This window comes from Primulina eburnea, chromosome 13 (genome assembly GCF_022965805.1).
Source record: "Primulina eburnea isolate SZY01 chromosome 13, ASM2296580v1, whole genome shotgun sequence".
Taxonomy (NCBI): Eukaryota; Viridiplantae; Streptophyta; class Magnoliopsida; order Lamiales; family Gesneriaceae; genus Primulina; species Primulina eburnea.
In genome coordinates this window covers 34,104,879-34,125,392 of record NC_133113.1, presented here as the reverse complement: position 1 = coordinate 34,125,392, position 20,514 = coordinate 34,104,879, and the positions used below count along the sequence as shown (strand labels likewise).

At 35.6% G+C, this 20,514-nt stretch overlaps 5 protein-coding genes and 1 long non-coding RNA gene across 10 annotated transcripts; 3 read left to right on the top strand and 3 right to left on the bottom strand.

Annotated features, from left to right (window-relative positions):
• Window positions 1–334: 334 nt before the first annotated feature.
• LOC140810191 (epoxide hydrolase 2-like) lies at window positions 335–2,542 on the bottom strand. The gene is made up of 3 exons (XM_073168059.1): window positions 2,004–2,542; window positions 1,218–1,462; window positions 335–761 (listed from the first exon to the last, which is right to left on the bottom strand). Exons 1-3 carry the CDS (start codon window positions 2,469–2,471, stop codon window positions 515–517), a joined length of 960 nt encoding a protein of 319 aa, XP_073024160.1. The 5' UTR covers window positions 2,472–2,542; the 3' UTR covers window positions 335–514.
• Window positions 2,543–3,266: 724 nt separating this feature from the next.
• LOC140809447 (thymidine kinase a-like) lies at window positions 3,267–4,978 on the bottom strand. The gene is made up of 4 exons (XM_073167073.1): window positions 4,701–4,978; window positions 4,461–4,605; window positions 3,853–3,974; window positions 3,267–3,725 (listed from the first exon to the last, which is right to left on the bottom strand). The coding sequence occupies exons 1-4, from the start codon at window positions 4,856–4,858 to the stop codon at window positions 3,443–3,445; spliced, it is 708 nt and encodes a 235-aa protein (XP_073023174.1). The 5' UTR covers window positions 4,859–4,978; the 3' UTR covers window positions 3,267–3,442.
• A 525-nt stretch (window positions 4,979–5,503) lies between these two features.
• Window positions 5,504–8,908, top strand: LOC140810798 (GCN5-related N-acetyltransferase 9-like). 5 transcript variants are annotated; one of them, XM_073168690.1, is made up of 7 exons: window positions 5,504–5,616; window positions 6,112–6,296; window positions 6,464–6,556; window positions 6,950–7,037; window positions 7,703–7,835; window positions 8,061–8,099; window positions 8,648–8,908. In XM_073168690.1, the coding sequence occupies exons 1-7, from the start codon at window positions 5,573–5,575 to the stop codon at window positions 8,726–8,728; spliced, it is 663 nt and encodes a 220-aa protein (XP_073024791.1). In that variant the 5' UTR covers window positions 5,504–5,572; the 3' UTR covers window positions 8,729–8,908. The 5 variants fall into 5 exon arrangements, with proteins under 5 accessions (XP_073024791.1, XP_073024789.1, XP_073024788.1 ...); XM_073168688.1 differs by lacking the exon at window positions 5,504–5,616 and adding an exon at window positions 5,635–5,871; XM_073168687.1 differs by lacking the exon at window positions 5,504–5,616 and adding an exon at window positions 5,635–5,902.
• Window positions 8,909–9,710: 802 nt separating this feature from the next.
• On the top strand, window positions 9,711–11,672 carry LOC140810914 (polygalacturonase-like). The gene is made up of 4 exons (XM_073168837.1): window positions 9,711–9,889; window positions 10,005–10,319; window positions 10,519–11,037; window positions 11,269–11,672. The coding sequence occupies exons 1-4, from the start codon at window positions 9,764–9,766 to the stop codon at window positions 11,512–11,514; spliced, it is 1,206 nt and encodes a 401-aa protein (XP_073024938.1). The 5' UTR covers window positions 9,711–9,763; the 3' UTR covers window positions 11,515–11,672.
• A 2,801-nt stretch (window positions 11,673–14,473) lies between these two features.
• On the top strand, window positions 14,474–16,245 carry LOC140809846 (uncharacterized). Its single transcript, XR_012113187.1, has 3 exons — window positions 14,474–14,585; window positions 15,929–16,050; window positions 16,125–16,245. It is a non-coding gene; the product is annotated as an uncharacterized lncRNA (long non-coding RNA).
• Window positions 14,581–20,248, bottom strand: LOC140809845 (fimbrin-5-like). The gene is made up of 15 exons (XM_073167601.1): window positions 20,070–20,248; window positions 19,416–19,527; window positions 19,163–19,333; window positions 18,770–19,029; window positions 18,470–18,641; window positions 18,331–18,369; window positions 18,172–18,240; window positions 17,954–18,070; window positions 17,472–17,683; window positions 16,947–17,102; window positions 16,673–16,872; window positions 16,279–16,436; window positions 16,103–16,199; window positions 15,912–16,003; window positions 14,581–15,798 (listed from the first exon to the last, which is right to left on the bottom strand). The coding sequence occupies exons 2-15, from the start codon at window positions 19,500–19,502 to the stop codon at window positions 15,640–15,642; spliced, it is 1,989 nt and encodes a 662-aa protein (XP_073023702.1). The 5' UTR covers window positions 19,503–19,527; window positions 20,070–20,248; the 3' UTR covers window positions 14,581–15,639.
• Between the last annotated feature and the right edge of the window lie 266 nt (window positions 20,249–20,514).

Below are 20,514 nucleotides of genomic sequence, written 5' to 3'. Positions count from 1 at the left end.
GGCCAACAAGTATTTTCCTTCCCTAATCTCCATTTCAAATCGCTCCACTATCGACTAAGTTATATAAGTGAACGAAGGGTTCTTTAAAAAAAAAAAAAACTTTTTTGCGTAAACATTTTCTATTTGAGATTTTGTTCTCCTATCTTGTTAAATTTTAATTATAGTCCCTTTTTTTGTTTTTGTTATTGTAATTTTAATCTTTTTTTCTTCGATGTGACAGAGATGTAACATTTGATATAATTTCAACATAGAGCTGAAATATGTAACGTCACGTCAACATAGGAGATGACTCATTCTTGTACGTGAATGAATGGCATATTTCGTTTCCACAAAATTTCAAAGCTAATAATGGACGCATATCATTTATCCAAAGTAGTGCGAAACAAATACAATTACATCGTACCTCACACACATTCTGAGAATGAATTGTACGTGTAAAATAATTATTTTTTTCAAAGAACCTAAACTTTATAGCCCGAAATATAACGTAAAATTATTAGAAATATGTGTAGTACTAGAAGTTGTTAATGAACTCATAGATGTGTTGGCTAACTTCATGGGGCTTTTCTTGGTTGAGAAAATGTGCCACTCCTTCCATCACTATGACTTTTTCTAAAAGAGGGACGTGTTTCTTGAGGCCACCTTCGTGTATGTATTCTCGAGCACTTGGAAAATTGTAGGTCAGGTCCATGTCGCCTACGATGAACCTAACCGGGACCTTTATCTGTGATCCTGTCCAGGCTGCCGTCAGCTCCCAACTCCTGTAAATTAATACTCGATAATCGATTTTCAGTTTCGCAGGTCAGTTAAATAAATTCAAAAATTCATGAAGAAATGTATAATTGTATAGAAAATTATGCGTCAAGCAAGGGATTTAATTTGGGTCAGAGAAGTTTACCTTGTAACTTCGAAACGACACATATTTAATAAGATCAATGCATTTTTTACAAGTAGGGTACACATGCATATATTGGTTTACAACATTGGATGTGCGATCGAAACAAGCTACTCGTGAACCTTGATCAAAGCTCGACTCAAGACCAAACTCGAGCAACTTAACAAGTCAAATTCAAGCACATGGGTAATTCAAACTTGCCTAACCATTTATTTGTTTGAAACTCTAATAAGTCGGGTTCTCGAGTGATTTCATGTGCAACCCGGTGAAAAATTAAAGATGCAGTTGTAAACCATGCCACCTTAGCATACAAAAAACTTACAAATCCATGGCTCGGTAGTAGTTCAAGCCACCGGTAAAGCCGGATTTACGGAACTTGGAGGCGTAATATTCGATATCCTCCTCGGTAAGCCACGGCGGAAGGGTCGGCGGGGATTGCTGAAACAATGCATCCAACCCTACTTCTGGAGGGACGCATGGAGGATTTGGATCCCTCGAGGATAGAAATATTTTAAACACTGTTGTGGTTTCCACTGATGCAAATGCAGCTTCTGCTTTTCCAGGTTCCTATAATAAATCAAAGGTTTCGCTTTTCTTACATCAATATACTGTTATTTTGGATGTAAAATAATTCAAAAATTTATAAAAGTTTTGTACACATTTCAAAAAATAAAAATAAAAAATTCAAGAAACAAGTGCCAGTACAGTATTAAATAATAGGTTAATTCGGTTCAACCTACCCTCATCGTAATTGAGAATTTATTACCACATTGAATAAATTACTTTTTAAGTTAATAAAAAATATAAGACGGTTGAAAATGGATTGATACTCGATTAAAATAATTTCAACGAGTCCCAAATAAACAAACTTATTTGTTTTTTTTACACAAAAAAGTAAAAAAAAAAAAAAACTTGACTTGTTAGTATTAAAAAAAATATTGAAAAAATAAATTTAGAAACAAATTTCTTATTTTATATTTCTTAAACTATTTTGAATGATGCACGTTTTTTAAAGTCGTAATTAATGGGGACGTAACGAGTTTTGTGGATCCGAAATTTTTGATGGATGATATAATTAAATATTTGTTTTAACAGTGAAATTGATAACCTGGAATCTGCACATGTAGAATCCGTCCCCGAGCACTGCTCTGTAACCCTGGATGGGTTTCAGCGTCGGATGTCTGGGCCGAAACACCACGCTCGTGTTCACCAAGGCCTTGATCATGTCTGGCCTCAGCAAACAGAACCACCACGCCACGATGGCGCCCCAGTCGTGCCCCACCAGGAACACCTGCTCCAACCTCAACTCATTCAGCAGCGCCACCAGGTCTCCGATGATATGGAGCACCGTGTAGCTCTCGGAGGACGGCGGCGCGTCCGTGTCTCCGTAGCCACGCAGATCGGGAGCAATGGAACGGTAACCCCTGGCGGAGAGGTCGAGCATTTGGTGGCGCCACGAGTACCAGAGTTCCGGGAAGCCGTGGAGAAAGAGCACCGTGGCCGGGCCGTCGCCGATCTCCGCCACGTGCATGTTAATGCCGTTTACCTTCAAGTTCTTGTGGGTAATCTTCTCCATGTTTCTTTTTTGACTTTTGTTGTGTGTGTAGATAAATACTGGGAACTTTCGCTAGTTATGTATTTATAGTGTGGCGATATATTAAATTTGTCCAATTTTATATATATAATCTAGATGAGGAATGAGGATCAATTATAAGAGGAGGTAAATGGACTAGATAAATTTTATTTGGAAATTTAAATTTTCATCCTTTTATAATAATTAGTACCGGTTGGTTCGTGATAGATAAATAATATGAAAATAAGTAATATATTAAAATATATAAAAATGATAGTTAATATAATATTTAATTTGATTGATTAATTTGATTAAATGTGAGATAATCCTTTTATTTTTTCTCAAAATATTAGTAAAATATTTATAATACTATTTATTAAGGACCAAATTCCTGATACTCAAGTAAAATAAGCATGGTTTTTTAAAACCGATAGAAATTTTATGCGAGTGCTGAAAAACTTCAACAAAAATAATTTGATGTCTTTATATATAAAAAACATTCCATTCTTTTTACTCAATATTTTTTTCTATAAAATATTACAGAATACTTTCAAAAGTTTTTTGATTAGCTATAACGCTAGAAACAAGATGCAGATGCCGGCATCTTCGACCTCATAAAACGAAGGTAAAACAAAAATAAATTTTGTTTAGAGACAGGTTATCATGTAGTTAAATAAAAAGGCAATTTTTTCGATATTTGCCTAACAACAATGACAAATAACAGGTATTCCAATGGGTCGCACGTGGATTGTTTCCTCTTCTTAGGAATCTTGAAAAGAAGAAAATAATTATGATGCTTCGAAACGAGGACAATAATACACAAAAAGGACAATAATAGTGATAAACATCAATATCATAAATATATAAACAATGAGGGCAGCAGGTTAGGTACACCAGATCATTCAAAGATCAACACATGATTTTCAACAAGTAAATATCCACTTTGTATATTTTAATAAGCCACGAGCATGCTACTACACAACTGCATCCGCCTCCAAATTCAAAGAACTGCCAACCATCGAAGTTCCGACAACTGTTCTTGCAGCAGCTTCCATGTTAAAAGTGTGCCCGTTGGTACCGTAGTGTAGGCGACAAACGGGCATGTAAATGTCTGCACCGCCCACGAGTTCTGTCTCGGTGGCATTTGTCTTCCTCAAGGTGAAAAATGCACGTTTACCGCATACTTCGCATCTGGCTGTTAGTTTTGTCACGGTATCCGCAAGTGGAATTATATCAAGAACTGAACCAAAACTCTTCCTGTGAGCACAAATAACGAGTTTTGTTACTTAGAACTAGCCGCGTGTGGGGAATTAGTCCACTCCATTTTGTGCAAGTTCTTCCATTTTTCAAAACACCAAGGCATGTGGAGTAAGAGAAGCAATACCTTAAGTAATCACCATCAAGGCCAGCTACCACTACACTTTTTCCATCAAGATCAGCTGCCTCGATGCAGAAAGTGTAGAGATCACCGAAAAACTGAGCTTCATCGATACCAATCACATCCAACTGGAAAAGATGACTACCAATTACAAACGTAAAAGCAAAGGATCGAAATAGGTATTCAGATTGAAACCATGACAAAAGAACTATAGAAATGCTCAAAAAATGAAAATTTCAAAAGACAAGCTCTGCCTCAAGATAAAACCCACTCCTCAATTTAGTTCCACAATTAAATAACAGGAAAGATGAAAAATATCAATTTAGTGAAATCTGCCATGGCACTGCCTTCCAAGTTTCGATATCTTGCAAAGCAGCACTTCTAAATCCTGCCAATGACACCCAACTCCAGAACATCCAAAGTCAAAAGCTAAACTTAAACGTGCACCAAACCCGTCATCAATCGCTCTACACATCCACGCATTACAAATCTTTTTGTCACGAATAATGTATACTCCAAACTGATCTCAAGAAATAACAAGAACAATTGAATATTGATGACAAATGAAAATGTGAGTTGATGTAGAATGTAAAAGGGTCTCAAAAAGATTTTACTTTATCATAGGCATCCGCACCAAATCTAAGCTTAAAGGACGAAAGATCGGACAACGCCCAGCAAGGGAACTTCGTTCCATCGTGCGTCACCACTGCATCAGCTGCATAGCGGTTATCCTTGCTAGATTTGATAATCGTCACGCTTCTACAGTTCATGAATTACTCGATACATGATAAAATCTGCATAACGATTAAAAAAATCCAAGCAATTGAGACAAATTTACAGCGAATGAGAAGGACCTGCCGTTGTTCGCTTCAGCCATGACACGGCGGAGTAGGGCAGTGGTTTTGCCGGCAAACATGGGTCCGAGAATCACATGGACCTCACCCGGGCGACGAAGATCAGATCCCATAAGCAGATCAACTCCATTGGAGGAGGATAGCCGAGGCGGAGACATGGTAGACGATAATGATGAAATTGAAATTAAAGCGTGCTTAGTGGTTTATTTTAAAGAGAGAAGATTGAAAATTTGGAGGGATTTAATTGTTTGGAAATTGGAGGGAACATTAAATGTGTGTTTATGAAGCTTGCAGCGCACAATAAATCAATAATACACCCGTCGCGTCCGGGACAATTTATTATTTGATTTAAAAATAATACTTTTTTATTAACAGAAAGTCTTGAAACAAAATTGATTTGAGTATGTTGGGCGTCTTAACTATGGTTTGAGTGGGTATCATTTAAGACCGTTTCATGGAATTGAATGTATTGTATCAATTCTACGATATTCACATTAAAAAATAATACTCTTAGCATAAAAATTAATATTTTTTCATAGACGACGCAAATAAGAGATCTGTCTCACAAAATACGATCTGTGAGACAATTTAAACGAACTCAGATCTTAGATGAGCAGGTCCGTCCGGTTAGTTTGACTCAGGGATATTTGGGGAAATAGACTTGGTCCACATTTTTTTTTTAAAATGACCTTCTGTAGTGAACAAATACACTGCATGGAGGTTATTTTTTTAAAAAAAATATTTGACCAGAGTTACAAAACAAAACAGCCCGATACTCATCAACAAATGAATATTTACTCTCTCCAAATGGACGGAACCAATGTGGTTAATGGCATTTACAATCAAAAGCATTAATCGCGTCTTTTGTTGGCATGCTCGCTCGGGCATCTAATTGGACAAGTTCAATCTCGTATTTGTAATGTTGATCTTGTTTTTATGTTACCATGGATTGTTTGGTTGACTAACAGAAGTTGTTTATTGAAACAAAACACAAATAAATTAATAATAGGTTGTTTAGAAAAATGATATATGTTATTAATAGTTTCAGGAATTTGAACAAAAAACTAAAACTCGTCTCGAGATTTGAACTGCTTTTGACTTGATGGATGGGCAGCATAAGGTGGTATGAGGGACCACGTAGACCGCTTTTTCTCTTGTTCCGTTGTTTACGGTGACTGTATTCATTCAGTGCTAATCGCCATGTATACCAACTGTTCGATCAAATGCCCCACTCAAATTAACCGATTATTTTTTTTCAGTTGGAGCTATTTCTTGGGTTTAAACTGTTTCCAACAATTATCACTTATCAGTAATCCTTAAATTTGAACACAGTTTCAACAGTTCAGATTCCAATTATCCAATCACAAAGTTAAAAGTTTATTCTTATCTTCTGGTGGGTGATTTCTAACAGAAAAGAGAAAATGAAGCTGAGCTTGGTTGGAGAAAGAGTGATTTTGGTACCATACATGAAAGAGCATGTGCCCAGGTACCATGCGTGGATGCAAGACCCCGGCATCCTTCAAGCCACAGCATCTGAACCTCTCACGCTAGACCAAGAATATGAAATGCAGCTTTCCTGGAGCCAAGATACCTTAAGTAGAGTAACATTTCACTCTTCAATATAATAATTTGTATTCATAGATATTTTATTGTTGCCTGATTTTTAATGTAATTGCTGCGTCTAATTTTTTATTTTTTTTGGAATTATGAGAAGAATAGGTGGAAAAGATTATGAGTTTTTGGTAATGGGGTTTTGATTGCAGAACACACCTTCATAGTGCTGGACAAAGACTTAATTGTTGGAGATTTCATTCATGGACAACCCTATACACAAGGTCATTTTACTAATATATATGGTATTTTTTAAATTTTGTAATTGCCCTAGATCTTTAAGAAGTTGATGCAAATATTATTTTAATGCAGCTAAAGTTTCAGGGATCGATTCGTATTGGATAGTACCTACTAGCTAATTATTATTTAAGTATGGTACCTTCTAGCTAATTGTTATTTAAGTTGTGCTATCTGTGGCGCTAGTATGATGATGATGATATTGTATAGACCTTGTATTATTTGTTGTTTAACTGTGTTCGCTGCATGTTATAGAGCAAAGACAAAAACAATGGTATTGCATGACTGTAGGAAAATGAATATAGAACGATTTCAAATCTGATATTGATAGGTGAAGGTGCTTTATAATTTTCCTTGGTTCTTTCCTCGTGCATACTTACTTTCCACAGTGCTTTTTTCAGCCATGGTTGGTGATGTAAATATATTTATGAATGACTTGGATGATTCTCACATAGCGGAAATAGAAATAATGATTGCTGAAAGTAAAAGGTATAACTATTTTCTTCATTTATTTTACATTTTACAAATCAATAAGTCTCCAGCTTCTGTTTTTTACACCGTTTTCAAGACTTTGACCAAGTCCGCGACAATGATAATTGAATATAAGTGTTTATGAATAACTCACGGAAACAATTCTCTTAAAGTGGATATTTATGCATCTCTTTCCGTAGGAAATTGATATGCCTTTAGTTTGGTTAAAGAAGAAAGGTGGATTATGAAAGAAAAAAGAAGGGTCACAGACTCATAGGTGTTGAGATTCCTTCAAAGGCATAAAGCTTGATTCCGAGGTTGAATTTTGGTAGAGCTTAATACTTTAAGAAATTGGAAATTCTTCATAACCGTAAAAGTGAAAAGTTAAGTGCTCCCAGTCATGAGAAATATGAACAAAGTTAAAAGTTTAGAATTTGAGTGGACACATCTTCATAACTTTAAAACTGAATGTAATCAATGATGAGAAAATATGTTCACTTGGACAACAGAAGAATTAAGATCAGTTCACCTTAATTTTCAGCAAATGTTTGCTGTTATTCTTAATGTCAACTTTATTTACTCTCCATTCCTCTTTCCCCATCTCTCTCTGCAATTACTCTCTTTGTAAATTTGAAATAATTTATAATGAATATTATACATCATTCATTTGCATTCTCTTCCAGTCGTGGCAAAGGACTTGCGAAGGAGTCAGTCCTGCTTATGATGGAATTTGCAGTTAAAAATTTTGGCATTCTCATCTTTCGTGCAAAGATCGGAGAATCAAATGATGCTTCTCTTAATCTATTTCAGAAATTGGTGAGTCTCTCTCTCAATTAAAATTCAAGCTCATACTCACAGGTGCACTCAGGCTTACGCCAACTAGAAGACTTCAAGTTGAATTGCAGCATAATGAACTTTTGGAAAATTTACTTCTTTTTATCTTATTTTACAGCTCATATCATATTGTCTAGTCAGATATACAAAATTTTTGTTAACTTGTAAATGTATGGCTGGTTAACGCAACATTTCATTCTTCCCTAGGAATTCAAGAAGACTTCATATAGTGAGATTTTCAAAGAGGTGAGCACTGAAATTTTATCTTCATCTTGAGAAATTTTTGAATGGTGCGACTGTACTAGTTTTGTCATATGTTACTCATTTAAGCCAAAACACAAATTCATTAGTTATGATTCTGCAATCCATCATCACAACAATGAACTATTTTTCACTTATATTTCTATGTTTCTTCTTGTATTAGTCGTCTTTGATATGTCATTATTTTAATTGATTAATGGATTTCGTGGCAAGGCAGAACAATGATCGCATGATGTAAATTACTTTTTTCCTTAAACTTGTGAAAGTTCATTTTTATTCCATTTTTTTGGTTTGCTTGCATGATCAAAATACTAGCCAACTTTACTAGTGAGGCTTCCTAAGTGAATTTACTGCATTAAAGAGCATCCATATGCCCACACCCTTCTTTCAAAGCACTTTACAGAGAGTTCATTTTTAATTATCGAGAGTAAAATATATAAAGCTCGGTTGCAGTTAGCAAATAGAATTATAGCTTATACGTTGAATGAATACTCGAATTTTGGGTGTTGATACCCTCATTGTATGTTGCACAGGTTACCTTGGAATTACGGATTACAGAATCCCAGAATAAGGAACTGCATCAGCTAATCGGTAGTGCCGTCACTCGTTCCTAACCCACAAAAATACTTTAATTTTTGAGTAAAATATGTACTCTCACTTAATATTCTGATATCCATAAATCACTTTGGCTAAACACAGAGCTGCAGAAGTTTTAGATTCCCGTGTTGATCTTATGAGAAATATTGTAAAGATCCAATTTTTAATGCACTCACATTATGTCGTTCCTTGGATTTTATCTGATATTAAGATAGGATTGCACCAATATACACACACATCTACATACAGGCTCACATATAAGAATAAATTCATGCAACAGTATATGAATCTTTGCATTTTTATGCATATATGCGCCATGTAATGTAAGTGTGTAAAGAATATATTATGCAATTTAATATTAGTGTTGAACAAATTTACGATAATATCACAATATAATTGTCTTGCATTATTCAATCAATACCTACTCCGGTAAATATCAATGTTGTTCAAATTGAAAAATATGAATTGTGTCGTTCTTTTTTACATTTTAAAAAATGAAATCAAACTATACAAAGTTTATCAGTATAAATATTTGCCTGTATCTTTGTGTTTATTTAAAATCAATCTTGACTCTTATATAAATTGTTGAGAGGGATATAAATTGTTGAGATATCTCTGTCAAATAGTACACACAAACCCCCAAGAGATCTTATAATACAGAAATTACCAAAATTTCAAATCGGTTATGATTACTGAAAAAATTCAATTTTCTTCACTAAAAATCTCAAGCATGTGGTGAAGAAATGCTGAAATAGTCAAATATTTATATTATTTTCTTATTACTTCGTGTTTTTTTTTTAAAAAAATAATAATAATTAGTAATACTGTGGCGTTATGTGCCGGAGTTGTCTGATGCTATTTTCTTGGCAACTGAAAATCAAACCAAGAAACCATACCTTCCTACACTCCTACGTATGGTCCTGGAAAGGAATAGAAGGATTGGTAGGACATGTTTTGTGCCACTCAACTTTCCCCTTTTTACACTATAAATCGCATCAATACAAAGAATACCATTTTAATTAAAATACAAATATTTCTATCAGACAATATTAATGGCTTTCACTTTTATAAGCAAAATTCTCTTCATTTTGGCATTCTTGGCTTGTATTGCCAAAGTGCAATCCCAACTTTTTGATATCACCAAGTATGGTGCAAAACCCAATGCAGATATCAGTGAGGTAAACATATATGCCAACTGATTTAAAAAAATTTGATAAAAAAAATAGAGATTAATTAACTATTTTGTAGAAAATCAAGATTTCTATTTAAATAATATATTTGGTTTTCTTGTAGGCTTTATTGAAGGCATGGAAGGAGGCGTGTGCATCAACAACCCCAAGCACAGTTGTTATTCCAAAAGGGACATGGCAATTGACCCAAGTGAAATTGGTAGGACCTAATAAATCTCCCATTGAGCTTCAAGTTCAAGGTGATTTGAAAGCTCCTACAGATCCCAACCAAATGCCTAACAAACAAGGAGAATGGGTTACTATCAATTACGTCGATTATCTGACCGTGTCCGGTGGCGGCGTTTTCGACGGCCAAGGGCAAGAAGCTTGGAAGAGAAACGATTGTGACAAGAACCAGAAATGTGTTAAATTGCCATTGGTAAGTCGAGTCTAAACTTAAAAGCTAACTGTGTATGAGTTGATTCAAACATTTGTTATGCAATGTTGTGTCATCTTATATTATTATCTTACTTTCAAGAAATTGTGGTTTTAAAACGTGTTTGGAGTAAGATGGTATATGTGCTTATGTTTGGTTTCAAGAAATTGATCAGTCATCTTAAATGAATCCACACATGCAGAATCTGAGTTTCAATTTCATTACTAACTCGATCATCCGCGACGTGACAACCAAGGACAGCAAGAACTTTCATGTGAACGTGATCGGGGCCCAAAACGTCACCTTCATCCGTTTCACGATCTCCGCACCTGGCGAGAGTCCGAACACCGACGGCATCCACATAGCTCGTTCCAAATTGATCAACGTCAAAGACTCGACCATAAGAACTGGAGATGATTGTGTCTCCATCGGGGACGGGACCGAGGAAGTCCACGTGGAGAACGTCGTTTGTGGGCCGGGACATGGTGTTAGCGTAGGCAGCCTAGGCAAGTCCGAAACCGAGAAGGACGTGGTCGGGATCTATGTCAAGAACTGCACCTTCCTCAGCACAATGAATGGGGTCAGGATCAAAACATGGCCCTCGGCTCCAGCCCGTTTGCAAGTGACAAATCTGCAGTTTGAAGACCTCATCATGGACAATGTTACCTATCCTATTGTCATTGATCAAGAATACTGCCCATATAACCAATGCAAGCTCGACGTAAGTAAGCTTCCCTTTTTTAACTATTCTATGTTATATGTAATGTAACATATTCAATTTTAAAATGACGTAGGAATCTTGTGAGATAATCTTTCGGATTTTCTCGTAAGAATTGAAATTTTTTGTTTGACATGTTATTTTAAAAACAAAAGCGTCCCCTGCTCTCCCTTGAATGCAATTTTGACAAAGTGACACTTGAACCATATTTTTCCCCCGTTTTGCTTTGTATAGACACCTTCGCTGGTCAAGATCAGCAACGTTAAATTGAACAACATCAGGGGGACGAGCAACGATCCAGTGGCCGTGACACTTGTTTGTAGTGGCACTAAGCCTTGTGAAAACGTCGAGATCGGCGACATAGATCTCAAATACGACGGGAAACTTGGCCCCATCACCACCAAATGTGGCAACATCAAGCCTAAGCTCACCGGGAAACAGAACCCACCCTTGTGTGCTGCTCCGGCACAATCGGCTTAAGTTAGTTTAATTTATTAGATTTTTTTTTTTTTGTGTCTAACCAATACCTCGTGTACTGGAAGAGGGGTATAGATTTTAGAATGTTTCAGATTTACGTACGCTTGTTATCTCAATTTTGTTGATTTACACCAAGGATATGAAAGGAAAAAGGTTTCGCAGCTATGAATATCATACTTATTTAATCCAATTCACTAATTTACTAACTAGTTATATATTTGGTCAATGATATATAATCCAAACAAAAATGTATAAAATTATTATATGTAATTTATTCTAGAGTGAGTCTCATGTGAGACCGTCTCACGGATCATAATCTGTGAGACGGGTCAAATATACCCATATTCACAATAAAAATTAATACTCTTAGCATAAAAAGTAATACTCTTTTATGGGTGACCCAAATAAGAGATCCGTCTCACAAATAATACCCGTGAGACCGTCTCACATAAGTTTTTGCCTTTATTCTATTTTGTTTATACATATTGTTTGATATGTTTAATTTTTAATCATTCGTATAAATGAGATTTATTTGAACACACACTTTGAAACATCAAGAGATTTCGATACCGAATAAACAAAGTATTGGTCAATTGGGCTAGATGTTGGTATCATTTTGTGGGAAAGAAATAAGTAAAAGACAATACTTTTTGTATCAAAAAAGATTCCAATTTAATTAAAGAGTAGGTTTCTTGTGAGATGCTGAATCTTTATCTATGAGATCGGTTAATTATACCGATATTTATAATAAAAAATAATATTTTTTAATAGATAACCAAATAAGATATCCGCCCCACAAAATATGAAGCTCACGTAAATTTTTACCTTAATTAAAATAAGGACCCAGACCAAACAAAAATCAAGAAACATGGTCCATATAAAGCTAATCCACCCATCAATCAATTAGGCAGGATGTTGATAAGCACAAGCACTATCAATCCCACCACTTTCTTACCACTATCACATCCCTCTCCTTTAAATCATTCCCTCTGCCCCGGATTTAGTTTACTTTCATTCTTACTAGTGGCGGTACATTTCAAGAAACTTCTCCCAACATGAAGAAAACTTCCCGCGTGGTTGACGAGAGCTTCTTGGGCGGTGGGATTGGCGGAAGACCATCAAGATCGCGTTGGAGCCATGGCATACTTTCTGGGATCGTTTGCGGCATCGTACGAGCTTCGTTCGCGCTGCTTTCTTGTATCTCGCAGCACCAGCACATAAGTGCAACCGATGCCATGTGGGTGTCGGCGGAGCTGACGCAGGCGTCTGAGCTCAATCATCTCATAGTCAGAGACAGCATGCGATGCGCCTTATTGATGTGACTCTCTGGTCATGCACACAACCTCTTCGATGAAATACTTCTCTGATGACAGAGACTTACATTCACACATTCGGTACATATTTAGGGTGCTAATTTTTTTTTTTTTTTTTGCCTTTGTTTCTCTTTGGTTTTTGGGTTACATCCCATCAATCTTTGGTTTTCCTATGACATATTTGTATTGGTATATCATGGATTTTATAGAGTTAATAGTGCATTTCTTGCCTTGGTTTTGTCACTACCTGGTTGTAATTATTTTCAAGGATGAATATAGATAATAATTTGGGAAAAACAAACCTACTTATTAGTAATTATTATTTTCTATTCAAAAATTCAACCACTCTTCTCGACGAAAAAGAAATTCGACCACTCCTTTTTATCCAACAAATCCCCATTTGATTAAAAAATTTATCTCGAAAGATCCAAGAAGTGAAAAATCTAATATTATTTCGAGTTATTTTTTTTCATTTGAGTATGTAACAAATTAGAAGCATGTTAATTTTAATTTTTAAGGCAAAAATCTATGTGAAACGGTTTTACGATTGTATTTTGTGAGACGGATATCTTGTTTTGGTCATTTATGAAAAAATATTACTTTTTTATTATGAACATCGGTAAAGTTGTCTCGTCTTACAGATAAAGATTCGTGAGATCGTCTCACGGTAGATCTACTCTAATATTAAATATTAAATACAAAAATGAAAGAGTTAAAATTTTCACTAATGAATTGAACATACCCAAGAAAGTGATTTAAATTTTTTGGCAAAAGGTATTTGATATAATTTAGTGATAAAAATTATAAAATCAAAATTAATGATCAACTTGAAAATTTGTCCATAAACAAATTCCAAACTTTCCCTTGGAACACATGATAAAAATCGGTTGTACGTGAAATCAAATGGTTCGAACCAAGTTTCTTTAAAAAAGAAAAAGAAATGGTTAAAACCAAGTGGTCCAGGAATATTCCTTCCACTTGATGTGAGTGGGTTAAATCTCCCATAGACTGATAGACCCATACTTTGTCATTGGTATTATTGATTTATTACTATTTTGATGGAAAAGGCTTTCGCTAAAAACTGTAGCACTGAGTCATTTTATCCCAAGTCAACTAGTTTGTCAAGCTTACTGGAGTCTGCTGCAAGAATCATCCTTTCAAAGACTGGGCGGCAATTGGCCTATCCAACAAATGGCTCGGCATGAAAAAGATAATGGCGAATTCTTCGTCTGTTTTGAAAGCATTTAGAACTGTCTATCGAGGTAAGTCGACTATTAACAAGCTCAGGTGTGCTGCACTAACTGCCACGGTTCACGTTATCTGGAACACAATAAATAGGGTGATGTTCGAAGCTGAGAAAATAGATATGGACGCTGTTGTGAAGAAGATCCAAATCATTTGCCTGAGATCACTTCCTTGTGCTGTTATGATGCTAGATGTAATGTAATAGGATAATATCATTGTGTATTTTCTAGCTTGCTTCGTGTTTGTAGTGTGGTACGATGATTGTATGTAAGTTTTCGTATTAGTCCTGGGTATGCGTGTAATTGTACCAATACTATTTTTTACCTCAATTAATGGAATTTAATTTTCATTAAAAAATGATAAATTTAAAAAGTTATTTATATTACATGGTGTTTGACGTGACGTATAGTTTTATCGAAAGCATGTTCTTTCAGTATCTTAGTGTGATAGTATTATTGCGAGTATTTCGCCAATGGATTGGAAAACTCAACGCCTCACACAAGAACCAGCCGGGAGGTCATAAACATCGTGTGATTCATTCATATGAAAATCATGTCTTTCTTGCGGACTAAAGAACTAATATTCCAAGTGCACTTTTGTATATGTCACGTTATCTATTGATATGAAATATATTATCCTTTATTATTATATACTTTCTCATCATTTAAAAAGCTAATTGACCTCGATGACGCGTGCGATCTTTGTGTTGGATAGAATAGAATTATTAACTTCATATTTTAACGTCGATATGTAAAAAGAAAAGTATTTTTTAAGGATGATTCCGTAATTACAGCAACTTTAATTATTAAGATTTGGGTTGTAAAACAACTGAGACCGTTCGAGAGTCTTTCGAGTCCATTAGAATAATATTTGATTTGTATTCGAGTTTATCGAAATTGAATCGAACTCAAATATGTTCGAATTTTTTTCGAGCTGAACTTGAGTTTAATTTATTTTGTTTGGTAGTTCATGAACCGCTCGTGAGCCTCAATATTTTATTGATATGATATAATATAATTATATATTTGATAAATGAATTTTGAATCATTCGAGCACTTGTTTTCGAGCTATATTTCAAATAGTTTACGAATATGTTCGAATGTTTCGAGAAAAAAATTTAAACTTATTCGAAGAAATCATGGGTTATCATGAAGCGCGAAAAATGTGTTAGTATACAATGTGATTTTACTTATTCCCAAGCTTTTATTATATTCATAAATAAACCATAGATTTTGTTGTAGGAAAGAAATCAGAATAAGTTCAAATTATATTTCATGTTTAATCAAATATATCGTTTCTGATATATGTATCGCAAATAAATTTCACATAACACTGTGAGTAGCATCTGGTTCTCTTTTGCATAGATTGTTTGTACGAAAGTAATGAAATCTGACCTGTTTCTGAAGGTGGTAAAGAATGTAGCAACATATGATTAAGATTGCTGGATATCTCTTTTTTGCCCCGTTTGCTCTGCTGGGACATATATACCTAATACAATCTTAGGATGCAAAAAATCGCTGCGCTTCGTTGAGACGTTGTATCCTAACTAGATGATGCTGATTTACCAATGTTAGCCTGTCGGCATGTCTTGGTTATCGCCACCTGTAGATGCATCTGGAGTTTTGTCACCTTCATTGGTGGTGTTTGAGTGATCAAATCCATCAACCTTTCGTTGCAGGCTCCAATACATGATGCTTGCTGCCAAAGTTAATATCATTTTCTGGTTCACCTGCATATCACAAGAATATATTATTTTTGTCATAAAATTTTGGAATGCATGGTTTTTGTCATTTGGAATAAACGAACTGATTGCACATCAAACTGTAGAGTACATATACTAACCTCCATAATGTCCTCAGGCAGTAAAAATATGGAGCATCCAAGCTTTCGGGAAACACTGATTATATATGTTGCATTTAACTTCTTATCCTCGTCTGCATTTGCAATGATATCCACTTTCAGTTCCATGAAACAATATCAGGTATAGCCTTTTTGCCTTCTGTTACAAGGGCGTTCCAAAAAAACTTGCTCACCAGTTTCCCCCTTTGTTACAAGGCTCCAGTTAACGACCCTAGGCTCCACAGCACTTAACAGCTCAAGAAAGAAAATCCCATTTGCAATGGTTTTATCCTGCCAGTATGACAAAAAGATTTACATAAAGGTGTTATATGAACTGATGCTGTTGTTGTGATCGATGTTTTGTCATTACCTTGAAGCTGTCAATTTGTGATTCTCTACCGGATTTCTTCACTGTGCCGTTTGCCCAATAAAGTATGTCACCATCTGTAATCTCCTTCCCTTGGGAATGAGATCTCAAATTTTTTAATAATTGGAGCATAGTGAATCTCATTAACTGCCATAGAAAAGCTAGCAGAAAGAGGACTGATTAATTTGTGAAGGTGTAACTCAGGTGTTAAAAGGCTAAAAAAGAGAATATTCGTGATGCTAAGTGACTTTCTTACAGAACCAAGCATGCTATTAAAAAGTTGGTCTTTGTACGTTTCATTCCCTTCATTTTCACCGAAATGGCGTTCATAAAGGTGTTATAGACATTGTAAAATTTCAACAGCTTCCAACAACATAGCAAGTTCAAGCAGCCTTACCTAATATAAGTTTCTTGTTTCCCTGGACAATATCGTTTCCAGCTACATTCACGAGGGAGAAGCGCAATTCCTTCCCAATACTTATTACTTGGTTGCAGTTTTCAACCTTCCTGAAGGGCATCAGAATAGGGGGTTTTGTAGCCTGTTTCCAATTTACAGATCCACGAGAAATTTTGTCAAGCACTTCCAAAAGAACCCATCTGCATGCAAGAGGAATGACCATAATGCAAAATGCAAAAACACCACCATCTTAACAGAGAAATGTACGCGTTACCCCGTCCTGACATCCTCAAATACGTTGTTGACATATGTGTCAATTCCAAGGCTGTTGATCCAGAGCCGAAAGCATCTCTCTTCTCGCGAAGTTTGAGCATCATCTGTCATCATCTCCGCATATGAAATCTTCTTGTTGTCCACAGAGAGCCCATTTCTTTAACAAAAATAAAATGAGCAACGAAAAACAGCATTTTTAAACATATATGATATAACTACCCGGCACATAAAAGAGTGTTAAATGAAATTTGGATCAGGAATTTGTACTGAAATTAGAACTTTATGGAACAAGCATTTCTAAATGCTAAAATAAGTTTGAACCATACGTTCTGTATATAGTTCCACTATACTTGTTGAGACAGGTAATTTGTAAAGATTATTGTCGTTAATTTTGAATCTTGGAAGGGATTGTTCTCAAAAGCGTACACGGTGTATTGAAAATAAAACGACATTACCCAAAATAACTGGAAAGACAAAAAAGGAGCAAAATTTCCACGTTGTAGCATTAGTTAACCTCCAGTCTAACCTGTGTTGAAATAATTGAGCAACAAATGCAAGATTTAAGTTTGGCGAGCCCTCAACAATGTCCTTTGGGGTAACATATCGTTTACAATCCAGTTTCTCTGCTTGCTCAAGTATCAAATTTGCTCTTTCATTAGGATTCTTTGCCTCCAGTGCCTTGGTTGTCTCAAGTTCTGGGGCAAGAGCATTGAGCAAGTGTGCATACGCTTCTCCATCCTACAAATAAAATGAGACTGATACCATCTTAGACAGAAAGTACCACAATTTATTTAACACACAGTGATAGCCGATAGGAGCCCCTCAATGCAAGGGATAACTAATTTTGCGTAATTCACAAACACGTACAAGGCTATTTCAATCTCGCTATATGTCCTCAAAGTGATGAGCTATTGCCAGTCAACACACATTTGGTATTCTTTGATTGATACTCAAAGAACAGGAAAGAAGTTATATAACAAGAAAAACGGACCTATAATCGTTTACTACCTTTAAATCAGACGAAAAATTAGTAATTGACTTCTTGTATCCAGCTTTTTTCAGATGAAAATTCATCCATTTCAACAGTACTTTCTCCGGAGATAAGCTAATAAGCTCTTCCACATCCTACATTTTGCAACAACAATTTTGAGGCACGCAAAATAATACCGTGATTTGGCTATCAGGTCATGGGTTAATTAAGTCAAAATTCGTGGTCTGCTTGTTACCTTGCTATCCTCCACCAGCTCAACAAGTTGAGGGGTCTTCTTTAAATTAAGATCGGCTAACAGTTGTATCTGAATACATTAAAAGCAATGGAATTTAATATGCAATGTCTGGATCCACTGTGTAATTCACAATAATGTTTATGAGATCATTTGATTTACCTTGACTATTTGAGTAATCAACCCAAGAACTAGATGAGGCTGCATTATAAATGAGAAGATTATGGTCATCAAATTTCACTGCACAAGTGAGTAACATTTGCTGAAAATTCCTAAATATAATTAGCAGTAGCTTGCTTACCCTTGCTTCAACAAGGTCTTGTGTGCCAATATTAACGACAGTGCATCCAATTGCTTTTGCAGAATTGAGGCACAACGTATGGTTCTCATTCCTCTCCCATGGATTTAAATCACCCTTGGTATTAATAGCTCGCTCATCAATAGTACCAGGAACAGCCACATTGATGAGCTTACTGCATAAATAGGTCAAAAAAATCAGAAGTGCCGCTCTTGTCAGCTTATTTGGGTGCATCTCCAAGTACGTATGCATTTGGAAAGATACTACTCCTGAAAATTTACTAGGTGGGTCCTCTTTCAGTACCATAGTAGAACACCATCCTTGGCAAGGTCAAAGAGAGCATTGGTTGATGGATCAATTGGAAGATATTTCTTCAGGAATAGATCTTCTTTGAGATAGCTATTGATGTGGCTAACGTAAGAGGACTTCTCCGATTCACTGATTGTATGACGAAGAGTAGTTGTTGGAGCTTTGAGGAATGAAGATGAAGTTTTAAGAAATGGGGACAGAGTTTTGGAATGACCCTTTTTCGCCGTGGCTCGAGCTTGTAGGTCCAAATATGCCTGAATCATAAATTCAATCCATCATCCGTGAAACAGAACAAACAAGATATAAGATCAGCATGCCTACATAAATGCTTTACCTTTTGGTTAGTTAGGATACAACTAGTATATTGCTGCTTTCTAAAATACGTACCCGAAGGAAGGATTCAAAATTGATTTCATCGCCCAAATCAGAAGAAGACTCACTTAAGATGTCCTTGATTTCATCCTGTGTCAAGGTCTCTGCAATAGCCTTCAGCTTAACCATCACTGGTGGTAAAACTTCCAATGTAACCTTCCCATACTGCTTCCTTGTTGAGATAAACTGTAGGAATGAAAACAGTGACCTCATTATATTTAAAAACACAAGAAACAACACCACTAAAACACAACTAGCCAGTGCATACTTTGGAATTGAGGGTGAGCAGCTCGACTTGAGTGAATTGACTCTGAAGCCAAGGATCAGAAACAACGACACCCACAAAACTCGACATTTTCCCTTGTACGTCTCAATATTCCCTGAAGAACATAACCAAAACTAATAATTCAAAGCCCAACACAAAATTGTATCACGTCAGTTCTAAACAAGAACAATAAAAATGCAGTTATGTCTTCATGGTTTGCAGTAGATGTTGTGTTGGCTGTCGCAGCGATATATCTCTAGTCCCATTACAGTTTCTCCCCAAGATCGCTATCTATCTACACACCATTTAGTTAAACAAAAGCTAGCTACGTTGATATCCGACACCATTTACATAAACAGTACAACAGCAATTCCGCATACTGTAAATCCAAACTACCACGCTCCGTACATTCTGCTACGTAACACCAGAATATTGAACATAACCTTCTGGATCACCGATTCCGACACAGCCATTCTGTCAACGGCAGAGGCATTCAGGTGAACCAATATCATCGTCTCATAACTATGATCATATTATGCATGCATACGTTCTCCACTATTCCTTTCATAATAAGTTTCATCCCAAGTGATTTCTACTAGAAAATTTCATCAATCTGCAATTAAAAAACAGATATAGTCCGACATCCGCTGTACGTACCTTTGGATAGAATCAATAACTCCCCCAGAGGATGAAGAACTTTTTCTCCATTTAATTTCTGAATCTCTGTTGCAATGAGGGTGTGAGAAAGAAAATTGAGAGAAAAAATCGTTTGAGCTTGCGGACCCGCGAATATTGAGGGAAGCTCGCTTCATCTTCATCGTACACAGGGTGGGTGCAGTCAGCAGTGTTCGCGTGTATATACATATATACTTTCAAGTTGATTTTCCATTTTTTAATTTATAAACTCGCGTGCAAATTATATTAAAATTAATTGAAAAATGATTATATTATTAAATCAAAAGGTTAAATATGTAAACTTTTAGCAATTTATAATTAAAAATTTTCATTATTTTTCCGATAATTGATTTTATTTATTTTTGTCGAAATGTTCTAACTTAGAAATGTTTCATAAAAGAAATGAAGAATCATCCAAAACAAGTAC

Coding starts and splice junctions, on each gene's coding strand:
- LOC140810191 (XM_073168059.1), bottom strand. CDS start 2,471: ATGGAGAAGATTACCCACAAGAACTTGAAGGTAAACGGCATTAACATG. Junction 1,463..2,003: donor TCTACATGTGCAGATTCCAG/GTTATCAATTTC, acceptor GATTTATTATAG/GAACCTGGAAAAGCAGAAGC. Junction 762..1,217: donor TACTACCGAGCCATGGATTT/GTAAGTTTTTTG, acceptor ATTAATTTACAG/GAGTTGGGAGCTGACGGCAG.
- LOC140809447 (XM_073167073.1), bottom strand. CDS start 4,858: ATGTCTCCGCCTCGGCTATCCTCCTCCAATGGAGTTGATCTGCTTATG. Junction 4,606..4,700: donor GCTGAAGCGAACAACGGCAG/GTCCTTCTCATT, acceptor CATGAACTGTAG/AAGCGTGACGATTATCAAAT. Junction 3,726..3,852: donor CTTGATGGTGATTACTTAAG/GTATTGCTTCTC, acceptor TTGTGCTCACAG/GAAGAGTTTTGGTTCAGTTC.
- LOC140810798 (XM_073168687.1), top strand. CDS start 5,826: ATGAGGGACCACGTAGACCGCTTTTTCTCTTGTTCCGTTGTTTACGGT. Junction 5,903..6,111: donor CATTCAGTGCTAATCGCCAT/GTATACCAACTG, acceptor GATTTCTAACAG/AAAAGAGAAAATGAAGCTGA. Junction 6,557..6,949: donor TCATTTTACTAATATATATG/GTATTTTTTAAA, acceptor TGCTTTTTTCAG/CCATGGTTGGTGATGTAAAT.
- LOC140810914 (XM_073168837.1), top strand. CDS start 9,764: ATGGCTTTCACTTTTATAAGCAAAATTCTCTTCATTTTGGCATTCTTG. Junction 10,320..10,518: donor AATGTGTTAAATTGCCATTG/GTAAGTCGAGTC, acceptor CCACACATGCAG/AATCTGAGTTTCAATTTCAT. Junction 11,038..11,268: donor ATAACCAATGCAAGCTCGAC/GTAAGTAAGCTT, acceptor TGCTTTGTATAG/ACACCTTCGCTGGTCAAGAT.
- LOC140809845 (XM_073167601.1), bottom strand. CDS start 19,502: ATGTCGAGTTTTGTGGGTGTCGTTGTTTCTGATCCTTGGCTTCAGAGT. Junction 19,334..19,415: donor TGCTCACCCTCAATTCCAAA/GTATGCACTGGC, acceptor TCATTCCTACAG/TTTATCTCAACAAGGAAGCA. Junction 16,873..16,946: donor TTTGAGGATGTCAGGACGGG/GTAACGCGTACA, acceptor TCTTGCATGCAG/ATGGGTTCTTTTGGAAGTGC.